This window comes from Lissotriton vulgaris, unplaced genomic scaffold (genome assembly GCF_964263255.1).
Source record: "Lissotriton vulgaris unplaced genomic scaffold, aLisVul1.2 SCAFFOLD_650, whole genome shotgun sequence".
Classification (NCBI taxonomy): domain Eukaryota; kingdom Metazoa; phylum Chordata; class Amphibia; order Caudata; family Salamandridae; genus Lissotriton; species Lissotriton vulgaris.
The window spans coordinates 969,014-990,980 of NW_028245951.1; the positions used below are offsets into that span (position 1 = coordinate 969,014).

Here is a 21,967-nt window from a genome sequence, read left to right on the forward strand (position 1 = left end):
TTACTTACATCCCTCCCTCCCTCCCTGATGGTCCAGGCCAACCTTTTGGTATGGTTTCGATCTGTGTGGTATTACAGGAGGTATGAGGGGGCTGGGGGCTATATATATTCCCATTGTGACAAATCACGTGGGTACGGGTGTCTGGTGAGGCAGGGATGCCTCAATTTTGTAAGTAAGGGAAGCGAGGGAGTAGGACTCAGAGTAATGCAATTACCGGTAAGTAATTGAAGCATCCATAGGTACTCCGACTTTGAACCACTGTGCAGAGAGGTGGTCCAATTAGAAAAAAAAGAATTATGCAGCCGAGCACTTCTGCCTTGAAAATAACTGACATGTACCCTTGTGAAAAACATATGGAAAACTTACACTGGTCTGAAAAACTCCACAAATGTAGCTCTGCCTTGAAAAAACACAGAGGTACAATCTTGACAAAACTTGCAGAATGCCTTTGCTCGGCTGAGCAGTTTGCCAGGGCCGGTTTCGCTTGGCCCTGCCAATGGCTTAAACTTTTGAAAATGCAAGATCTATTGCATTGCAAATGCTTGTTTTAAATACTTCAAAGTGGCAAACTGTAAATTCGAGGACATGATTTTGATAAAAATCTTGAAAACCGCGAAACTGAAGGGCATCAGCAAAATGTATCACAACACTTATCCCAGGTTTCGTCGCTTGCTAATCATGTAAAAGTCGGTTGCTAGGTTACGTATCTTCCTATGTAAGACATAGCTTTCCAGCATATTCGAGGGGCACTTATTTTCGTCCAAAATGTTCACATTGCTAATGCATAGCCTCAGCATGTCAGATCAGAACATTGCAAAGTCAGAAATAGAGCGTTTTGCCGACCCTGACAAAATGGATTTTTATATTTCTCATGTTTCTAAAAAAGCTGTTTATTAAAACTGCTAAGGCACGATTTTCCTAAACGAAACCCACATTTATTTATTTTTATTGGTGTGTGGAGTGTTGACAACGTCTTCGCTTTGCCGGTATTAAGCGAGAGTAATCGAAGGGGACGCTGAGATGGACTATATCTAAAGGCGTGACCGTATTAGCGCATTCCACACGATCTGCATAATCGCTGGAGACTGGCGTGATTTCCAATATGCGGGCGGGAGTCCCTGGCGCCTGCTGGGAAAAGTCATCAGCCCTTCCCCATGCCTGTTTCCATTTTCCATACATACAACTCGTCAGCCAGAAATTCGATGTGGAGACACGCAATTTATTATCAAAGCATTTCCCATAACACACTTCGTGCTTCAGAAATAGAAACAGCCGTCAACAATGCAGCCTGGGGGAACCTGGGTGCCAAGAGCGGAGACCTCCAGTGTCCAATGGGTGACAAGAAATCACGTGCAAAGACAGTACAAAGCCTCCAATGGGAAGTGAGACCTTTCTGGCATCAACTACATATGTCCTGCACTACTGATGCTAAGAACATTCTCCTTACTCCTCGAATGTGGCCTTTCCATCATAGGCGTTGGTTTTAAGAGCACCACCTACAACAGTCAGTAGTCCACGGCCAATTGATTCAGCATATTCTGAGTACGGAGTAAGAGTGGCCTTATGCCTCCATCTTGCCTCCAAAGGCAGCCATTAGCTCACCTGATGCCAAATGTCTTGTCCGCCGCCATATAGAATCAAATTTGAGCTGGCGACCTAGAGGTGAGCGAGCCGTCAACTCTACCACGAACATCTGAGCATAGAGTCACCCTCTGGGATGCCCTTTGCATTTCTACTGCTGACGTTATTAAATGTCAGCCTCCGAGGACTCATCCATGAAAGTCAACACAACTCTTCATTTGAACTTTGATGAACTGTCAGAATCGAGGTGCCCGCGTCTGGTGGCGTGAAGCTAGTGATTTCAGGAGGGTTGGGTAAATCAATATGAAATGTCAGAGGGGAGGTCAGATTGATCTTGCTTACTTGGTCTGTGGGGGGAGGCAGTGAAGGCGGGAGGATAGAGCCCCCAAGGAACAAAGGGAAGTGACGGAGATGTTTAGCCTCACGAACAACAACAAAAAAGGAGTCACGCTTTAATCTGAATCGTCGTGAGGTGTACATCAGGAGTCCAGAATGGGAAACTTATGTCAGAAATCGGATAAACAGCTAGGGCAAGGGAAGCTTTCCTAAGCTTTTGTGATGCCTATTAACAAATATAAACAACTCGGACCTACTACAAAATGTTCCAATCCTTGACTCAGTAGGTAGAGAGAGAGAGCTTAAAAACCCGGTGATCTAGTCCCAGAGAGGACACACCTCTTTAAACCAGTGGTCGTAAACTCTGCTCTTTGGTAGTACATTACCGCACTCAATAATTAAAGCCCTCTTGAAGCTTGCACCAAGTCCTTAGAAGGTGGATGTCTCACCACAGCAAGCACTGGCATAGTAGCCTGCTTTCCATATGGCTGACTCCGCCAACTCCTCCTGGCCTTACGGAAGCAATGGCCTGATGCAAACCTCACACTTTCCTTCCAAGCTCAGAGTAGAATCAGGGTTTTAGGGTAACTGGGACATTTACCCAAGAGATCAGTGATCTTCTGTAAGGAATCCTATGGGAAATCTGTTGAGTTTCTCTGTGGGAAGGACCAGGCATGGGAACCAGTGCGAACCAAACATGACAGAAACACCGCCGAGCTTACCTTTATCCCGCTCAGGCAATTTGTGGCTTTGTACTTTATCTGAGCTCCTAATTTTAGTTGCTCTGCTTGGTCATTGTCAAATCTTTTTAGTGAAGATGAACTCCTTTGTTTGGGACTGGATTCTCTTTTGCTCCCTAGTAGGGCGCTCACACCTCTCAGAGACGAAGAGCCATGTTCGTTCTTTGAATGGCTACGTTAAAAAAATGATTGGCTTGGAGAAAAAATTATACAAAAGAATGGGATGAGGGCCTATGTTTTAGGACATTTGGGAACATTTCAGGAATGGTCAGAAATGTATAAGTGAAATACATTTTCAGTGTGTTAAATATTATTGTTTTATATTTTTTTAGAAGAAATCCACGTTTCGTTCCTTGTAATAAATGTTTGATGTAAGTCTAGCATGCTCAGTCACTTTTCGATTGTGAATTTCACATATTTGTGTTTCCAATGTTTTATAATCTCCTATAATCTCTTCCCTGTTGTGGGATATTTGTAAAGCGCACTGTTACTCTAACTGAGTGTCCTGGCGCTGCAGACCGCTGGGGAACCTGTCCTGGTTTTCCCTGTGAGATGGTCCCTACTGGGTATCTCCAGGGTGAAACCAGGCATCCCTGGCGTCTGTGGGGGGCCGTTGTAGAGATGAGGCAAGCTTAATGCCCAGAGTTACCGAGTGTGTTCCCAGGTTAGAGTAGGCACTGAGGCGAGAATTATCGTGTCCGTTGACCCCTGGTCCACGACCCTGCCACGTCAGGAATTGAACCCTCGTCCCGGGCCGTTCTCTGCTTACAGGTCTGCCGCCTCTAACCAGTGAGCCACACCTCTCCACTGAAACTTCCCTGAAACTTAAACTACGTAACTGTTGGCTACACTGGGCCACATCCCTGTCTGGCCTCAAAAACGAGTGCTGCCCCCTCATGCATTAAAATACTGTGGCACAAGCGGCGGGTGGCATGGTGTCATTAATGTGAACTGGAGGGACTTCATTCGGATGCGGTCTCCACCCAGAAGTCAAACGTGTCCGCTTGACAAAGGTCAATATCTTCCCAAGTGGGCATCTGACCTATCAACAAACCTTGATGAAGGGCAGATGATGAGCAAGTGACGGGCGCGCGCTGCGTCTGCTAATAATGTACAAACATCACAAGCTGACATACCACGGAAACACATCTGTCAAAGCACGCCCAATAATAAGTCCCCATGGCGAATAACACCACAAACGCAGCCACATTAAAAACAGCTGGCGGAAGACACTGGATTGCTTCTACTCCTTATGCTGGGTTGGTCTCAAAATGATATGCATAATTGTGGATTGTAATGTGACTCTTTTATGACAAATGTTGTCGAAATAAAGATGATAAAGTAAGATATGCATAATGTCAATGCATATGTAAACACATTTTCAGATTATGCCATGGAATACATTGTATTTTCCTTTGTTAACTTGTCTTGATTACGTTTCCTATTATAACTTCCTAAATGTGGTGTCTATGCATATACAAAAGTGTTTCTATTGACGTAGAACAAAGAGTTGCATCTCTTATGTTGGGCATGGGTGGGTCATAGGAATCACAAAGACCATTAAAGATGACAAGTGAGCAGCTCCTGGAAGAGCTGCACTTTTATCTCTGTACTGACACCTAGGAGTAAGGAGGCAGTCCTGGACTCTGGTTGGATAGTGCAGAAGGCCTGCTCTTCAGTTAGATCTGCTTGCATGAGTGGAACAAATCGGCGCCAATATGACTCTGTACAAGAAGACAGATACACAGCGTTAATGGAAGCCTGCAATCCCATTTGTGGGGCATAAAACCAGTTGTTAAGCTATGCTTTATCATCAGTAGCTTGTGATTTTTTACATCGCCATACGTGCAGTCAGTGGCGGCTGCCTTCAATAACAAATGGCGAGGCGCGAAGGTGCTACTCACTATAAACTCGAGCTGCAGCACGACAGCTCACTGCCTTTGGATTGCTGGGTCTACACTGCGCATGTAGGATACGATGGCTGTAGAGTGCCGGCCAATGTGTCATGCACACTGTAGACCAGTGATGTAATTCCTGCAATGGCAGGATTCAGCCCCGCCCCCACCCTCGTGCTGTACACTGCGCAAGCTGTGTGGTGGCACATAAATAAAATGGCATTGAAATGCCATTTCATCTGTTTGTGTTTGCCTGCTGCGCTCGCAGCAGGTGGGGCGATGCTACTCCGCTCCTGAGGAGGTGCCGCCCCTGCATACAGCAGCTGCCTCAGAGCCCATGGAGGAGGACAAGAAGTATGAGGGAGACAGAATTCAGAACACAAAGTGGTGTTGCTTTGAGTGATCTGTGATGCTTCGAGAATGAAGGGGATGTTCAACAGTGGCCAAGACTTGTGGATTAGGGCGAGTTGAGAAGCCATTACCCCTACTACCCCTCTGCCCCCTAGCTAGGTTAACAGTTTGGGGGGAAAGCCTCTCTTTCTTTAGGTCGCGCCTGAATTAATGTTTGGTTTTGTAACACGCACAGCTACTCCTAAGATTCTTCCTGTGCTCTCACTTGCGAAAGATATGGCATACCAGAGGCTTAGAGTCCACCCATTGCTTATCATTGCCAATCTTACTTTCTGCCTCTTAATTGGAAAGCGTGTGCCGGCTTCACTTTCTCTTTTTCCTATTCTGGAGTATAGGCCGAGTACAGATTCCTTCATCTTGATTAAGGTCCTTCCACTAATGGCGCTGTGATTGAGGTACTTTTTTTTCTTCTTCTCGTCGTTTTGCTCCTTTTTTTTTAATTGTTGTGTTGCCTCTTCCCTCCTACTGCCCTTATTGCTTATAAGATCCTTCTAAAAAAGATATATCAGATGCGAACAGCGCAACATGTTCACATCCATTCCAGCACAGCCCAATCTTATCTGACCCGGGGTTCACAGGCACCCACACTGTGGACCACAATCATCTTGGCCTTGTTATGGGAGAGGAGCAGATGATCCCCACTTAATGGGCCATGGAAGGAGCACACCACCTTAAGCAGCACAGCCAGCAAATCACTGACATGACCATGCCCTGCCTGAAGATCATGAATATCACCAAGGACATAAAACAGGTACTGTGCAACTGTGATCCTGCAAGGACGGTCATCAATTACCCCACTGGATTTGAACGTATTAAATTTCAAGATAAAGGGATAAGACAGAACATGAGATGCTGGGTACCACACAAACAGATTCTTCCCCTGGGGTTCCCTTTACAGGGCTAAACATACTTTTGCACATCATTGAATAGACTCTATTATTCTGTTCTATTTAAATAGCAGAGGTGGTTTCCTCCAACCACACAGTGACCCATATTTATGGTACTGGTGTTATATCTGCAATCTGAATCATACCATGTGGAGTGCCGCAGGGTTCTGCACTGTCACCCACACTGTTCAATGTATACGTCACTCCACTTGCTGCACTAATCAGAGAGTATGGTTTTTCGTTGGTTTCTTATGCAGACGACTCACAGATTGTCATCTCTGTATCCAAACAGTCTGAGGCCATGGCTGTCAATTTCCATACCTGCCTGACTCATATCATGAGATTGATGCGTCTTAACTATCTCAAGATCAATAGTGATAAGACCGAGGTTATGGAGTTTGGCAATGGGCCATCCATATGTAACTCTACATGGTGGCCGACAGAAGCAGGCCAATGTCCTGTTCCGTCTAATAAAGTCAAGAACCTTGGGGTTATCTTTGATGACCAGCTTAACTTTGTGGGTCAGATTAACAGTTTAACTTCTTCCTGCTTCTTCGTACTGAAGCTTCTTAGGAAGATATTCCCTTTTATCCCCCAAGATCTAAAGAAATCAGTGGTGGCTGCCCTTATCCTCTTGCGGCTGGATTACTGCGATGCGCTTTTTATAGGCATCGATAAAGCTCAGAGGTTAAAACTGCAATCGATACAAAATGCTGCTGCTTGGCTTTTGTTAAACATTCCTGGAGGAGATTCCACTTCTGCTGCTATTAGGTCATTGCATTGGTTCCCGATCCACCAAAGGACGGAGTTCAAAGACCTATGCTTGGTCCATAAGGGAGTATTCGCCGGAGGGGCGGACAATTTTCAGAATCTCTTCTCTTGGCATATATCCCCGCCAGAAACCTTAGATCTACTGACGCAGATTTCATCTGTATTTCTAAGATCCGTAAAGCCAGACGAGGAGGCAGGAGTTGGTGATACTGCACAGTCAAACTGTGGAATCAGTTGCCCATCTCCATGAGACTAATGTCTAATAGGCTACTGTTCAGGAAGGCACTATAAACATGGCTGTTTCCACCTCTTTAAAAATTAGCCTTAGACGCTACGATTCCCCTATCTCACTTCTTAGCGCCAGGATGCCTCGGCATTCGAGCGCTCTACAAAACTATATCCTATCCTATCCTGCCCTCTGGAATTTACATGAGTATTCTGATGTGTATAAACGTACAACACGTTTTGTTTTTAGGCAAAAACACTGGCTAGGCATTGGTTTTTTGATTGCTGTTCAATTGTCAGTTGAGTTTCAACTGCCGCATCACTTCCCTGGGTGTGCCTTGTAATACCAGGAGGAAATATTTAGGGACTTTGATGGGGACAAAATCAAGTTAGTCGACCAGGAAGAGGAAGAAAGGCGAAGAGAAAGGACTGGGAAATAAGAAAGAATAACAGGAAAGGCAGGAAAAAGAGACAGATCGCAGTGGCAACTGCTGTTGTACAGAAGTGGTGAGTCAGTGGGGGATTTGGAGGATGAAAAAAAGAAAAAAAATGACATACCTGCAGTCTGCAGCCTCTCCTCCATCGTCTTCTGTTCCTGTCAACTCTCGGCAGCACACAGGCTCCCAGACTCCCCTTAGCCAATCATGACGCTGCTGTCATGCTGGTAACGGTATATCCAGCATAACAGCAGCGTCATGATTGGTCTGAGTAGCCCAGTTTGCTGCTCAGACAGTGCCTGGTTCTGTTCTCCACCTGGCTATGCAGCACAACCGGATGGAGAAATGCTAAATGAGCATGTCGGTTTGGCTGTCCTAAGACGGACGACCAAACCGACATGCTCACTTATGGTGCCCACCACTCCTCCCCCCCTGCTCGTCACGATCGCCAGGCCCCACCTCACTGTAGACTGGCTCAGACTCAGTACTGAAAAATAATATGATAATAATATGGTGCCATTCTCATTTTATTTTTCCTTTTTGCACTGCTCAGAGCAGTGAGGCAATGCTCCTCCGCCTTAATGGAGAAGCCGTAGCTGACAGATCGGGAAATGTAAAAGGAGTAGACAAAAACCCATATTAGCAGCAGAGAATGGGTTAGCTCTGGATATTGTGATCCCACTTCTAAAGAAAAGCTAGTGCCTAGCTACAAGTGTGATATGCTGATCGACTCATGATCACACTTTGCTTTCTCAAGTAACTTACCTGTGCCAAGGTGAAGACATCACGTGTTATCAGAAGAGGATACCACTTAGTTGTGATTTCCCAGTGACGTCACCAGGGGTGAGGTCATTTCTTTTCTTTCAGGGGGTTCTTGTGCCTGGGTCCAAGAAATTTTCAGCAAAGCAATACTCCCCAGACTGAAAGCAGTCGCTCCACCGCCAGTATTGGCCCAGCTGATGCTCACCTCATTGGCCGAGTATAGACGCCCACACCGCAGATTGAGATAACATTGGGCTGGGCAGACAGCAGACAATCTTTGCTTAGTGTGCCATGCAATGAGCACAACTTCTTGCATAGCAGTGACCATTGATCAATGACAAACTATGGGCCAGCCTGCACATCAGGATCATCACACGATTGTGCAACTGCGATTCAGGAAGGGTGGAGAGCCATTATCCTATGGCTCTTGAACCTATCTAAATCCTGGATGAAGGGGTTTGCCACATTCCACAGGTTGGGGTGTACTGCAAGTACATTCCCCTCCGAGTATCCTTGTAGAGGACTAAAAGTCCATTTGCATAATACATATTAAGCTCTGTCCTAGACTAATAGCTTAGACTTTTCACCTGGTATACAGTAACACACCTATAAGATACTGGTGTAGTATGGAGTGTCCTTTAAACTCTATGTGCAGTATAGTGTTTTGTGTAAAAGGAAAGTACTATCCTCTTTAAACAACAGTTTTGACTGGATTGTTGATAGACGATGTGTTGAGTTCTGAGTCTCTAAACTGATAACACACCCCCTGAGTAAGCCTTAGACTGATCAACTTCTCTACCCTGAGAATTAAATCCTGAAGGGTTGTACTTGGTTCTCACTTTTGGCATAATTAGGTAGGGTAAAACCCAGATACCAGTGGTAACGGGCTCTGATTGTCACATTCTGAGCTAAGTGACCCATATTCCCCTTGGACTCTTGAATAAGTTCACACAAAAGGTCATTTGGCTATCCCCTATTAAAAAAGGACCCTAATTCCATTTCAAAAAAATAATCCAGTTGTTATAAACCTTCATGCCTAACCAGATGTGAAGTGATTTGCCCCAGGTCAGTTTTAACCCTAAAACATCCCTAGGTGCACTCCCAGCGATGACCATAAAACAATGCTCACCTCTAGGTTTCAAATACCCATTACAACATTTTGGTTAAAGGGTTATATGGAGAGGCGTTCTGGATATTAGCACTCCTAGACACATGGCTATAGTATGTATTGAAAAATCCAGACCTGAATTTTCCCAGAGTTACACAATTTGGTCAAGTTGAAGGAGGTAGCTTTTGAAGTCCATAAAAAGCACATACTATTGTAAGTCTCCGGGTCACCATTGACAGCGCTGCCCAACATGCTTGTAATAAGAAAGCTTCACTCCCATATCAATGACAGTCACAATCTACATTACCACTCTCACTACATTTCAAAGCAACCTACATGCACAATAGTATAAGATTCAGCAAATGCTGATTTATCAGGAAGAGAGAGACTCTACCACAGCTACTCACATTTAGAGTGTCTGTCGCACAGGGCCGAGGATCGCATGTCGCAGAGCCGTATCGTCCCTTTGCTGCTGCTGTATGCAAAGGTGTTACAGTGGTGTGGGTGGAACTCGGCCGCCGTGATCACTTCTGTCAACTCTTCCATGTTGGCAGGCTTGATGTCTACAATATCTGGCGCAAACGAGTTAAGGGTTTATACACTTTTCCAGTTGCTGTCCTACTAATTAAGAATAACTCTGCTGCAGATTCAATACCTACAAAAGAGAAAATTGGTTGGGTGAAGATTATAGAAGTTATTGTGTTTATGTGCGTAACACTGAGCGGTAAACTGGAAGGTGCCAAAGCTTCTGGGACCTAAACTGAGATCTTCTACTGACTGGAGCCGCCACATGAGATTGTTATGGAAACAAAGATCACGATGAACACTAGATCCTGTAGACCCATCTATTCTGTCCCCGGCTCTTTGTTAATTCTGGTTTTTCTGCTGGATTTTTGCATGTGTTTTTTGCATTTGGCACTTTTGCTAGGAGCACACACCTTGCCACTCAATACCCTACTCATAAAAAAATTAGGTTCAGATATTGCACCGGAGCATCTCTCCTCATCTATTATGGTGAGCTCTCCTTCCTGAGTGGGGGGGGGGGGAGGGGGGGTAGTGGAGTTTGACATACGACGGGACAGTGGAGTGCAAAGCAAGTGCTTTTATTTACTTGAACTCCACTGTCCCTTCGTATGTCAAACTCCACTACCCCCCACCGAGCCCCTACCCCGCCCCGCCTCTCCGCCCCCACATCATTACCTGTGTGAGCCGCCACTGCTGATAGTATGACTACCAGATCACTCATTGTCACCAAGGACACAGTGCTCCAGTTCTAGCGATTTCTTTTGCAAATCATTTGTTTCAGGTTTGTTAGTTTGACTGGATTAATGCAAGCTACACACACCTGCAGAACTATGGCCCCCAGAATACATTTGTTTATTATGTGAAAACCCAGAAACATATTTAGTGACATCGAGCTATTTTGCAACTGTTTATAAGGAATCAAAGAGGAAGAGGCAGGTGGTATGGAACACTGAATGTGTACACAATTCATTCCTTATGCGATGTGGAAAAAGGCAGGCTTTTGGACTCTTTTCATTACTCATAGAGGGTTAAGGGAAAAGTGGGATGGAGTCCCTTAGGGTGTAAGAGAAGTATTCTCATTCCCCCTAAAATGTGGTTCTTGATATTTAATATGTGCCTCCATAGAAAAGAGGGCCTTGGTTAGCATGTAGGTTTGAAATGTAAAGTGATACATTCAAAAATTGCAGACATGTGTCTGAGTGTTTTTAAATATGTATAGACATGTAGGAAACAATCCCTAAGAAAAAAAATGATTGGAACATTTACAAGGACAAAATGAAATTTGTAAAGAAAATTCAACCAAAATGAAGAAGATAATGCCCACTAGACCTATTACAGCTGCCCATTTCCCAGCTTGCTGTATGACCATAGACTCTGCATACTTCTAACTTTTTAAATATAAAATGTAATACTCTGGCCATCTTTTTAAAACCTTGGTAATGATCCGAAGTACAGCATATTAAATTGGACAGCTGCAGACAGCTCCTTATATCCTATAAGTGAATGGGATGATTCATTAACTTCGCTCAACCAAGTTTGTTGGCTGGCGCTTGTAAACCAGCATTGCCAAAGCTAATAGGTTTGGCGTGCCTTTTGAGACCTGACTAAAATATTGAAAAAGTATGTTCCAGTCAACCAGTAGCGGCTTCCACCGGTCCCGGGTGGTGAGGAGGGGGGAAGGGGAGGCCGAAGGATGGAACACATTTTTAGGTTTCGCCTCGCCGAAGATGCGCTCTGCGCATCTTTTCGGCGCAGGCGAAATCCTGTTGAGTTGCATAGTGTGGCTTGGTTCGGCCCTCGTCGTTGATTGGCTGGCTCCGTAAACGGAGCCTTGCCATTGGACGAGGGGCCTGTCCGTCAATGCCGGACCAGACACGGGGGCGTTCCCGACATTCTTTGGCTTTTGCCGACGTCACGGGACGCCGGGAACGCCCCCGTGTCTGGTCCGGCATTGCCGGCACTTCTGCGTCTCTCCTGCCCCGTGTCGCATCTGTCCCCGGAGAAAAGCCGCCACCGAGACAATCATCGGGCTCGGGGCCCGCAACGTTTGTTTCCCCCCTTGGTTTTGGGGTTGCCAGCCTGCCTGCAAGTGCCAAGGTATTTTTGATATCCCCCGCGGTGCGAGCCGCCCCTTCCCGCTGACTCGCACCGCTCTGTGTCTCTCTGCCTGCCTGCAGCTCCGCGCTGCGAGAGCGCTCCAGCCCCTCCCGCTGGAATCCTTTAGCGGTCGGGTCCAGCAGGCTGCAAACGAAGCCCCCGCCCGCGTGACTGAGGCGGCGCTGGGTCCTTGGGCCTTCCCTCCCCCTGGATAGCCCTGAGGTCGGTGGTTCCCCCCCGAGTGGGTCCTGTAGACCAGGGGGGCCATCCGCTCTACAAGACCCGACCGGGCCGATCGCGTCTCACGCGGGAAGCGTGAGACTTGGCAGGGAGTCGGGATTTCACCCGTCCAAGGCACCGCGAAGCGCGGCAAAGTCGTGCAGGTCAGCAGAGCCCCCACCCCCAGGAGAGCCCGCCAAACAGCAGCAGAGCACGCAGCCCAGGCACCGCAGCAGCGCGAGCACCACCAGCGCCTGAGCCGGGACAGCAGCAGCGCGTGCACAGCCCCCTCCAGAGCCGGGCATCCACAGCCAGGGCTGACTGACCGCTGCACAGCTCCCCGCGGCCCCCATAGAGCCCGTGCTGCCCCCAGTCTTTCCAGCCTCAGCAGCCCCCGGGCGCGAGGGCAAGCCTGAGAGGCAGCAGAGCCCAAGCACCAGCAGCCGGGCGGCCCTCGGTGCGCTGCTCCAGTGGCGTAGTCTGGACACCCCTCAGAGAGCCACTGATTATAGTGACCAGGGGAGGGCCATTCACTCTTGTTGTTGTGGTCAGTCATTTTGCCAATCTGTGACCAAGCGATATCTGTGACCAAACGATGTTGCCAGCAATGCTAGCATAAAGCTATAAACAGCAGAAGAGAGAATACACTATGTACAAGTGGCCATAAGGTGTCCACGATGTTACCACTGTAGTCGTTGTCTAATCGATAAGATCTGGCTGCAGGCTAGGTCAGGGCCCCCCTTTGCTGGTTATGTGCTGTTTGGCCAATTGTTCGTTTCTCTGCGTGCAAATTCTTGAGCACCAAATTTTAATACAAAGAGAGAGGGAGATCGGACATCTCTGCACTCTCAGCGTTGTTATGGGCCCGAACCGGGGGGGCGGGGCTAGCAGCGGCTTTCTCCGATGAATCCAGCGATTGTCCCACGGTCTGTCCGACCCCCGTGACTCTGGATCTGAGCTGCGATATGGGCAGGATGGTCGCACTGCCGCCTGGGGCACCTGACTCGCTTGGGGGCAGCCGGCAGCTACATTCAGGGGCCCGCCTCCTCGCCCGACTTGGAGACCAGGAGCGAGGAGCTCTCGATGCCCGGCGGAGCCACTGCAGTGGTGCGGGCGAACCAGCAAACCGCACCACTGCCACGCCGCAATCAATCCCCTACCCAGTACGAGGTCAGCAGGGGCTAGTTCCCACCACGCCTAGCCTTGTCTGCCGGCACGTCCAGGGATAGACTGGTCCTACCTCCGCCACAGCGTAGGTCGGCTGCAGCCCCGTTCTGTGTCTTCCGCCATATCACTGGGTCGGGGTTTTGCTCCTGTTGTTCCAGTCATTCCAAAGGTCGTGCCCCGTCTTGTGGCAGCAGAGGTCCGCTCCAATCTCGCTGGGGTAGCCTATTACCTCGACCGGGGAGTAGAGGCTGAGTTTGTGAGGACGAAGGTGGGCTGTGAAGAGTTATCCCGAATCGACCCCAATCTCTCAGCTTCGGTGAAGGTGGCCAGTTAGTCGTCCATTCTGATTGATATATCCAGGTGAGCGTCGATTACTGCCCAATCCTTACCCAAGTAACTTCAAATGCTGTGAGATTGATTCCGGTTACTTTTATAGGATCTGTTCTTTTCCAAGACTGCCACTAACAGGGATATTCCACTTGAGGGATCCCAAGTGCTCGGAGCTCCTCCGGGGAGCTCCTACCAGTCGGCCATGGTTTGTCCTGTTGACCCTGAGGCTGATGGGACTGATGGCATACAGCATCTTGCTGGTAAAGCTGAGCACAAGGGGCCCAGCCCTTAGCAGATCCCGAGTATGAAGGAAAGGCGCAGCCCCCAGGCCCCCGCCGTGGTGAGGTGTAAGCTGGTCCTCGTGGGGGACGTGCATTGTGGGAAGACTGCCATGCTACAGGTGCTGGCCAAGGACTGCTATCCAGAGGTAAGTGTGCAGGGGCGCGTATGTATGCAGAACATATCACCCAGACATCTACCCTCCACCCATCTGGCCCCATCATCATAATCCGACCCCAGTTCAGCCCGTCTGTAACCACGTCATTTTAACCAGGTCGCCGTAACCCCGTAGTAGCAGACATCCTTAATCAGTCTCCCATTTATTCCGTCTGTAACCCTCCCGCTTTACTCCCTTATACTCCCAATGAGTAGACCGGGCACCTTACACAGTCCCCCATTTAGCCCCCTTGCAAACAACAGATCACTTCAGACGGACCTGCGATGTGGCCTTTTAAACCATGCTCATTTAGCCCGACCGCCTCAACTCTTCCTCTTGTACCACTGAATCAGACTACCTTTAGGCTTTAACCCGTCTGTAACAAAACCGCTCTACCCAGGTCTCTGTGCCCCTCATGATCAGACCACCTTGACCCCCCTCTTTATTCCTAATAACTCCTGCATCCATGTCTCCTTAACCCCCTTAAATATTTTCAAACCAGCACTTGTGTCTCACAATAAAATATTGTCCAAGTAGAGTTATTCATTTTATGAAAAGATACGACTTTATGTTCGTATATCCTTAGTAACTTCAAGAAGCGTTCTAGCATAAATCAATATTTCCAGTTACTATCGCAGTTTAAATACAGTAAATGCTAAACCAGCTTCGGCTTAAGTGCACTTTGTAAAACGACTACTATACCCAAGCTCTGTCACACAGTGTGACCTTTAGCACACAACCTTCTTTTTGAACCCAAAGCTACTCTTTTTGTTTCTGAAGGAGGGATTTAATTAAGCTATTTGTATTCCAATAAAACACATTTAAATACATTTATAGTACAGATCCAGTAAAAAAAGGTAGCATTCTTCATATATTTGATTAGGCAGGAACACACCCAAAAAGTTCACACTAGTAGTTTAAACTCACTATTTCTAATCATGCATCTTTACTGCTGTTCATCTGTAAAGCTGTAATCATACATATTTTTTGTATTTTGCTGCTTTCACGCCGAGACTATATTATACATAGGGGCCCATACGTGCTCTTGAATATACATTGCGCCACCTGGCAGCTCTGCGACACGAGCTCAGAGGATACTGCCACTACAGTAGCTCGGAGTGTAGTCTGTAAACAGAAAGGTGGGAATAAAGCAAGTGTCAATTGCAGAATAATTGGTACCACTTGGTACCACTGCACCAGCCACACTACTTCCCTACTGACCGTTCTACACTTCAGCCCCGTCTAAATTACAATTCCTGCTTGTGACCCTTTTGCCTGCTTGTGCTTGTTTTCCTGACCCTGTTGCCTGCTTGTGCCTCCGTGTGCCCCTGTTGCCTGCTTGTGCCTCCGTGTGCCCCTGTCGCCTGTTTGTGCCTCAGTTTTCGTGCCCCTGTTGCCTGCTTGTGCGCCCCTGTTGCCTGCTTGTGCCTCCGTGTGCCCCTGTTGCCTGCTTGTGCCTCCGTGTGCCCCTGTCGCCTGCTTGTGCCTCAGTTTTCGTGCCCCTGTTGCCTGCTTGTGCGCCCCTGTTGCCTGCTTGTGCCTCCGTGTGCCCCTGTTGCCTGCTTGTGCCTCCGTGTGCCCTTGTTGCCTGCTTGTGCCCCTGTTGCCTGCTTGTGCCTCCGTGTGCCCCTGTTGCCTGCTTGTGCCTCCGTGTGCCCCTGTTGCCTGCTTGTGCCTCAGTGTGCCCCTGTTGCCTGCTTGTGCGTCCGTGTGCCCCTGTTGCCTGCTTGTGCCTCAGTGTGCCCCTGTTGCCTGCTTGTGCCATGTGGGTGTGTGTGGAGGGCTCTGTGTGGCTGTGTGTGTGGGGAGGTTTGTGTGGCTGTGTGTGTGGGGAGCTTTGTGTGGCTGTGTGTGTGGGGAGCTTTGTGTGGCTGTGTGTGTGGGGAGCTTTGTGCGGCTGTGTGTGTGGGGAGCTTTGTGCGGCTGTGTGTGTGGGGAGCTTTGTGTGGCTGTGTGTGTGGGGGGGGCTCTGTGTGTGTCATTTGCGAGAGATAAAGCTAGTGGCATTGTAAATGACAATGCCATTTATTTATGTTAAAAAATACATAAATAAAAATAATGTCAAGAGCAATGCCAATAGCTCTAACTTTAACAAAGGCGAAACCATTGCATTGTAAATGTCATCGGGCTCGGGGCCCGCAACGTTTGTTTCCCCCCTTGGTTTTGGGGTTGCCAGCCTGCCTGCAAGTGCCAAGGTATTTTTGATATCCCCCGCGGTGCGAGCTGCCCCTTCCCGCTGACTCGCACCGCTCTGTGTCTCTCTGCCTGCCTGCAGCTCCGCGCTGCGAGAGCGCTCCAGCCCCTCCCGCTGGAATCCTTTAGCGGTCGGGTCCAGCAGGCTGCAAACGAAGCCCCCGCCCGCGTGACTGAGGCGGCGCTGGGTCCTTGGGCCTTCCCTCCCCCTGGATAGCCCTGAGGTCGGTGGTTCCCCCCCGAGTGGGTCCTGTAGACCAGGGGGGCCATCCGCTCTACAAGACCCGACCGGGCCGATCGCGTCTCACGCGGGAAGCGTGAGACTTGGCAGGGAGTCGGGATTTCACCCGTCCAAGGCACCGCGAAGCGCGGCAAAGTCGTGCAGGTCAGCAGAGCCCCCACCCCCAGGAGAGCCCGCCAAACAGCAGCAGAGCACGCAGCCCAGGCACCGCAGCAGCGCGAGCACCACCAGCGCCTGAGCCGGGACAGCAGCAGCGCGTGCACAGCCCCCTCCAGAGCCGGGCATCCACAGCCAGGGCTGACTGACCGCTGCACAGCTCCCCGCGGCCCCCATAGAGCCCGTGCTGCCCCCAGTCTTTCCAGCCTCAGCAGCCCCCGGGCGCGAGGGCAAGCCTGAGAGGCAGCAGAGCCCAAGCACCAGCAGCCGGGCGGCCCTCGGTGCGCTGCTCCAGTGGCGTAGTCTGGACACCCCTCAGAGAGCCACTGATTATAGTGACCAGGGGAGGGCCATTCACTCTTGTTGTTGTGGTCAGTCATTTTGCCAATCTGTGACCAAGCGATATCTGTGACCAAACGATGTTGCCAGCAATGCTAGCATAAAGCTATAAACAGCAGAAGAGAGAATACACTATGTACAAGTGGCCATAAGGTGTCCACGATGTTACCACTGTAGTCGTTGTCTAATCGATAAGATCTGGCTGCAGGCTAGGTCAGGGCCCCCCTTTGCTGGTTATGTGCTGTTTGGCCAATTGTTCGTTTCTCTGCGTGCAAATTCTTGAGCACCAAATTTTAATACAAAGAGAGAGGGAGATCGGACATCTCTGCACTCTCAGCGTTGTTATGGGCCCGAACCGGGGGGGCGGGGCTAGCAGCGGCTTTCTCCGATGAATCCAGCGATTGTCCCACGGTCTGTCCGACCCCCGTGACTCTGGATCTGAGCTGCGATATGGGCAGGATGGTCGCACTGCCGCCTGGGGCACCTGACTCGCTTGGGGGCAGCCGGCAGCTACATTCAGGGGCCCGCCTCCTCGCCCGACTTGGAGACCAGGAGCGAGGAGCTCTCGATGCCCGGCGGAGCCACTGCAGTGGTGCGGGCGAACCAGCAAACCGCACCACTGCCACGCCGCAATCAATCCCCTACCCAGTACGAGGTCAGCAGGGGCTAGTTCCCACCACGCCTAGCCTTGTCTGCCGGCACGTCCAGGGATAGACTGGTCCTACCTCCGCCACAGCGTAGGTCGGCTGCAGCCCCGTTCTGTGTCTTCCGCCATATCACTGGGTCGGGGTTTTGCTCCTGTTGTTCCAGTCATTCCAAAGGTCGTGCCCCGTCTTGTGGCAGCAGAGGTCCGCTCCAATCTCGCTGGGGTAGCCTATTACCTCGACCGGGGAGTAGAGGCTGAGTTTGTGAGGACGAAGGTGGGCTGTGAAGAGTTATCCCGAATCGACCCCAATCTCTCAGCTTCGGTGAAGGTGGCCAGTTAGTCGTCCATTCTGATTGATATATCCAGGTGAGCGTCGATTACTGCCCAATCCTTACCCAAGTAACTTCAAATGCTGTGAGATTGATTCCGGTTACTTTTATAGGATCTGTTCTTTTCCAAGACTGCCACTAACAGGGATATTCCACTTGAGGGATCCCAAGTGCTCGGAGCTCCTCCGGGGAGCTCCTACCAGTCGGCCATGGTTTGTCCTGTTGACCCTGAGGCTGATGGGACTGATGGCATACAGCATCTTGCTGGTAAAGCTGAGCACAAGGGGCCCAGCCCTTAGCAGATCCCGAGTATGAAGGAAAGGCGCAGCCCCCAGGCCCCCGCCGTGGTGAGGTGTAAGCTGGTCCTCGTGGGGGACGTGCATTGTGGGAAGACTGCCATGCTACAGGTGCTGGCCAAGGACTGCTATCCAGAGGTAAGTGTGCAGGGGCGCGTATGTATGCAGAACATATCACCCAGACATCTACCCTCCACCCATCTGGCCCCATCATCATAATCCGACCCCAGTTCAGCCCGTCTGTAACCACGTCATTTTAACCAGGTCGCCGTAACCCCGTAGTAGCAGACATCCTTAATCAGTCTCCCATTTATTCCGTCTGTAACCCTCCCGCTTTACTCCCTTATACTCCCAATGAGTAGACCGGGCACCTTACACAGTCCCCCATTTAGCCCCCTTGCAAACAACAGATCACTTCAGACGGACCTGCGATGTGGCCTTTTAAACCATGCTCATTTAGCCCGACCGCCTCAACTCTTCCTCTTGTACCACTGAATCAGACTACCTTTAGGCTTTAACCCGTCTGTAACAAAACCGCTCTACCCAGGTCTCTGTGCCCCTCATGATCAGACCACCTTGACCCCCCTCTTTATTCCTAATAACTCCTGCATCCATGTCTCCTTAACCCCCTTAAATATTTTCAAACCAGCACTTGTGTCTCACAATAAAATATTGTCCAAGTAGAGTTATTCATTTTATGAAAAGATACGACTTTATGTTCGTATATCCTTAGTAACTTCAAGAAGCGTTCTAGCATAAATCAATATTTCCAGTTACTATCGCAGTTTAAATACAGTAAATGCTAAACCAGCTTCGGCTTAAGTGCACTTTGTAAAACGACTACTATACCCAAGCTCTGTCACACAGTGTGACCTTTAGCACACAACCTTCTTTTTGAACCCAAAGCTACTCTTTTTGTTTCTGAAGGAGGGATTTAATTAAGCTATTTGTATTCCAATAAAACACATTTAAATACATTTATAGTACAGATCCAGTAAAAAAAGGTAGCATTCTTCATATATTTGATTAGGCAGGAACACACCCAAAAAGTTCACACTAGTAGTTTAAACTCACTATTTCTAATCATGCATCTTTACTGCTGTTCATCTGTAAAGCTGTAATCATACATATTTTTTGTATTTTGCTGCTTTCACGCCGAGACTATATTATACATAGGGGCCCATACGTGCTCTTGAATATACATTGCGCCACCTGGCAGCTCTGCGACACGAGCTCAGAGGATACTGCCACTACAGTAGCTCGGAGTGTAGTCTGTAAACAGAAAGGTGGGAATAAAGCAAGTGTCAATTGCAGAATAATTGGTACCACTTGGTACCACTGCACCAGCCACACTACTTCCCTACTGACCGTTCTACACTTCAGCCCCGTCTAAATTACAATTCCTGCTTGTGACCCTTTTGCCTGCTTGTGCTTGTTTTCCTGACCCTGTTGCCTGCTTGTGCCTCCGTGTGCCCCTGTTGCCTGCTTGTGCCTCCGTGTGCCCCTGTCGCCTGTTTGTGCCTCAGTTTTCGTGCCCCTGTTGCCTGCTTGTGCGCCCCTGTTGCCTGCTTGTGCCTCCGTGTGCCCCTGTTGCCTGCTTGTGCCTCCGTGTGCCCCTGTCGCCTGCTTGTGCCTCAGTTTTCGTGCCCCTGTTGCCTGCTTGTGCGCCCCTGTTGCCTGCTTGTGCCTCCGTGTGCCCCTGTTGCCTGCTTGTGCCTCCGTGTGCCCTTGTTGCCTGCTTGTGCCCCTGTTGCCTGCTTGTGCCTCCGTGTGCCCCTGTTGCCTGCTTGTGCCTCCGTGTGCCCCTGTTGCCTGCTTGTGCCTCAGTGTGCCCCTGTTGCCTGCTTGTGCGTCCGTGTGCCCCTGTTGCCTGCTTGTGCCTCAGTGTGCCCCTGTTGCCTGCTTGTGCCATGTGGGTGTGTGTGGAGGGCTCTGTGTGGCTGTGTGTGTGGGGAGGTTTGTGTGGCTGTGTGTGTGGGGAGCTTTGTGTGGCTGTGTGTGTGGGGAGCTTTGTGTGGCTGTGTGTGTGGGGAGCTTTGTGCGGCTGTGTGTGTGGGGAGCTTTGTGCGGCTGTGTGTGTGGGGAGCTTTGTGTGGCTGTGTGTGTGGGGGGGGCTCTGTGTGTGTCATTTGCGAGAGATAAAGCTAGTGGCATTGTAAATGACAATGCCATTTATTTATGTTAAAAAATACATAAATAAAAATAATGTCAAGAGCAATGCCAATAGCTCTAACTTTAACAAAGGCGAAACCATTGCATTGTAAATGCTTGTTTTAAAAAGCCACTCACCTGGAATGACTGGCCTGCCAGCTGTCCGGCTGCAGCCTCTCCTGTGTCCTTCAAGTCAACTTTCTGCAGGCTCCCAGCAACAGGCAGCACCCTGCAGACAGGCTCCACTGAGCTAATCACAAAGCTGCAATGCATCGTTGTGATTGGTCTGAGGGCCGTGGATCGGCGCTCAGACTGCAACAGGGAGCCTGTACTGACCAGGTTGTGTAATGCAGCCTGGCAGGAACATGCAAAGTGCGCATGGACTGTTTGGTCGGCCCAAGAGGGCCAGCCATACAGTTTATGCGCACTTTGGGAGTGCAAACCACTCCTCCCCTGCTCTGGCCAGCCCTGTCCCGCCGGAGATCCACTGACAGCTATAGGAAAAATAACATGATAATAACAATAGTTATTATCATGTTATTTTTCCTTTTGTTCAGTTAACAATCAGAACAAAATACAATTACTAGTTGTATAGAACACTATGCAAGCACTTCATAGGAGGCGAAATGATACACCAAGCACCAATAGAATGAAGAGGAGGAAAATGCTACCTTGGGCAGAGCCAAAGCCCTCTCTTTGTACATGTTTTGGTAACAATATGTCTGGCAGACGGATATTCTGCTATGTGAGACCTAGTAATGTTTGCTAGTAAAAGTTTAATCGAGGAAAGTTTTAAATCGAGTTGCAAATGTAACTGTATTGTTCAGTCTTTGATCACTAAATTAAGGTCCGAAACACAACTAAGAATGTGAAACAAATGTTTTGACTTTTTATTGTATTTCAGGCATGATTAGGTGATGTGCAGACTCTGAAAACGGGTCAGCGTAACAACTAGGAGGATGGCGCGCACTGCTGGACACACGGACATGTAACATGGCAGCAGCTGACAGCGGAGTTTGTGACAGCAGACAGTGAAATGGTTTGGAGGCTTGGGAGGACAGTAAAGAGGTCCTGGCCGCAGTTCGGAAACAGAGATTTGTCTTCAACACTGGATTTGCCTTTGAGAAAAAGTTCTCTAGATAAGAGCGGATTGTTGGTGGGGCATATATTGTGTTTAATTTGTAAAGAAAAAAACATATATGTGCGGGTTCAAAAAACGTTCTTTGAAGCGATCCACCACCACCTATATTGTTCTACCCCTTCCGCTGCTATGGGTCGATGATCACAGTATACTTCTGTATAGCACTCGTCTAGACTCTGAACATACTGTTGACTTCGGATAGTCATTAAATACTGGGTGTTCCATGTAATAAACTGCATAGATTCAGCCAGCGATGTTGGTTAGAGCACTGGTGCCAACATTGCCAAGAGACCAACTGTGAATGTTGTGTCTCAGATGGAACAATGTGACATTGAACAACTATCGACTGGTTCATGGACAAGGTGAACCAAACACAACTGGGGAGGGTCATGTGTATGGTGTTACTTTAAGCTAGAATTTTGTGAAAAACGGTAATGAATGCTATACTACAAGATACATCCTTTTTCAGTGTAGTCGAGAAGATGCATTCCACAATATAACGTTTGCACTACAACACCCCATTTGCCCTTTATCGAGGAAGTCACGTG

At 48.9% G+C, this 21,967-nt stretch overlaps 1 protein-coding gene across 1 annotated transcript in view; it reads right to left on the bottom strand.

Annotated features, from left to right (window-relative positions):
• Positions 1 to 21,967, bottom strand: part of LOC147666212 (serine/threonine-protein phosphatase 2A 55 kDa regulatory subunit B beta isoform) — a 64,583-nt gene that overhangs the window by 34,923 nt on the left and 7,693 nt on the right. Inside the window, exon 2 of the mRNA XM_086949209.1 lies at positions 9,561 to 9,725. Within this exon, the coding sequence (XP_086805335.1) occupies positions 9,561 to 9,725 (165 nt within the window). The remainder of the gene's footprint in view (positions 1 to 9,560; positions 9,726 to 21,967) is intronic.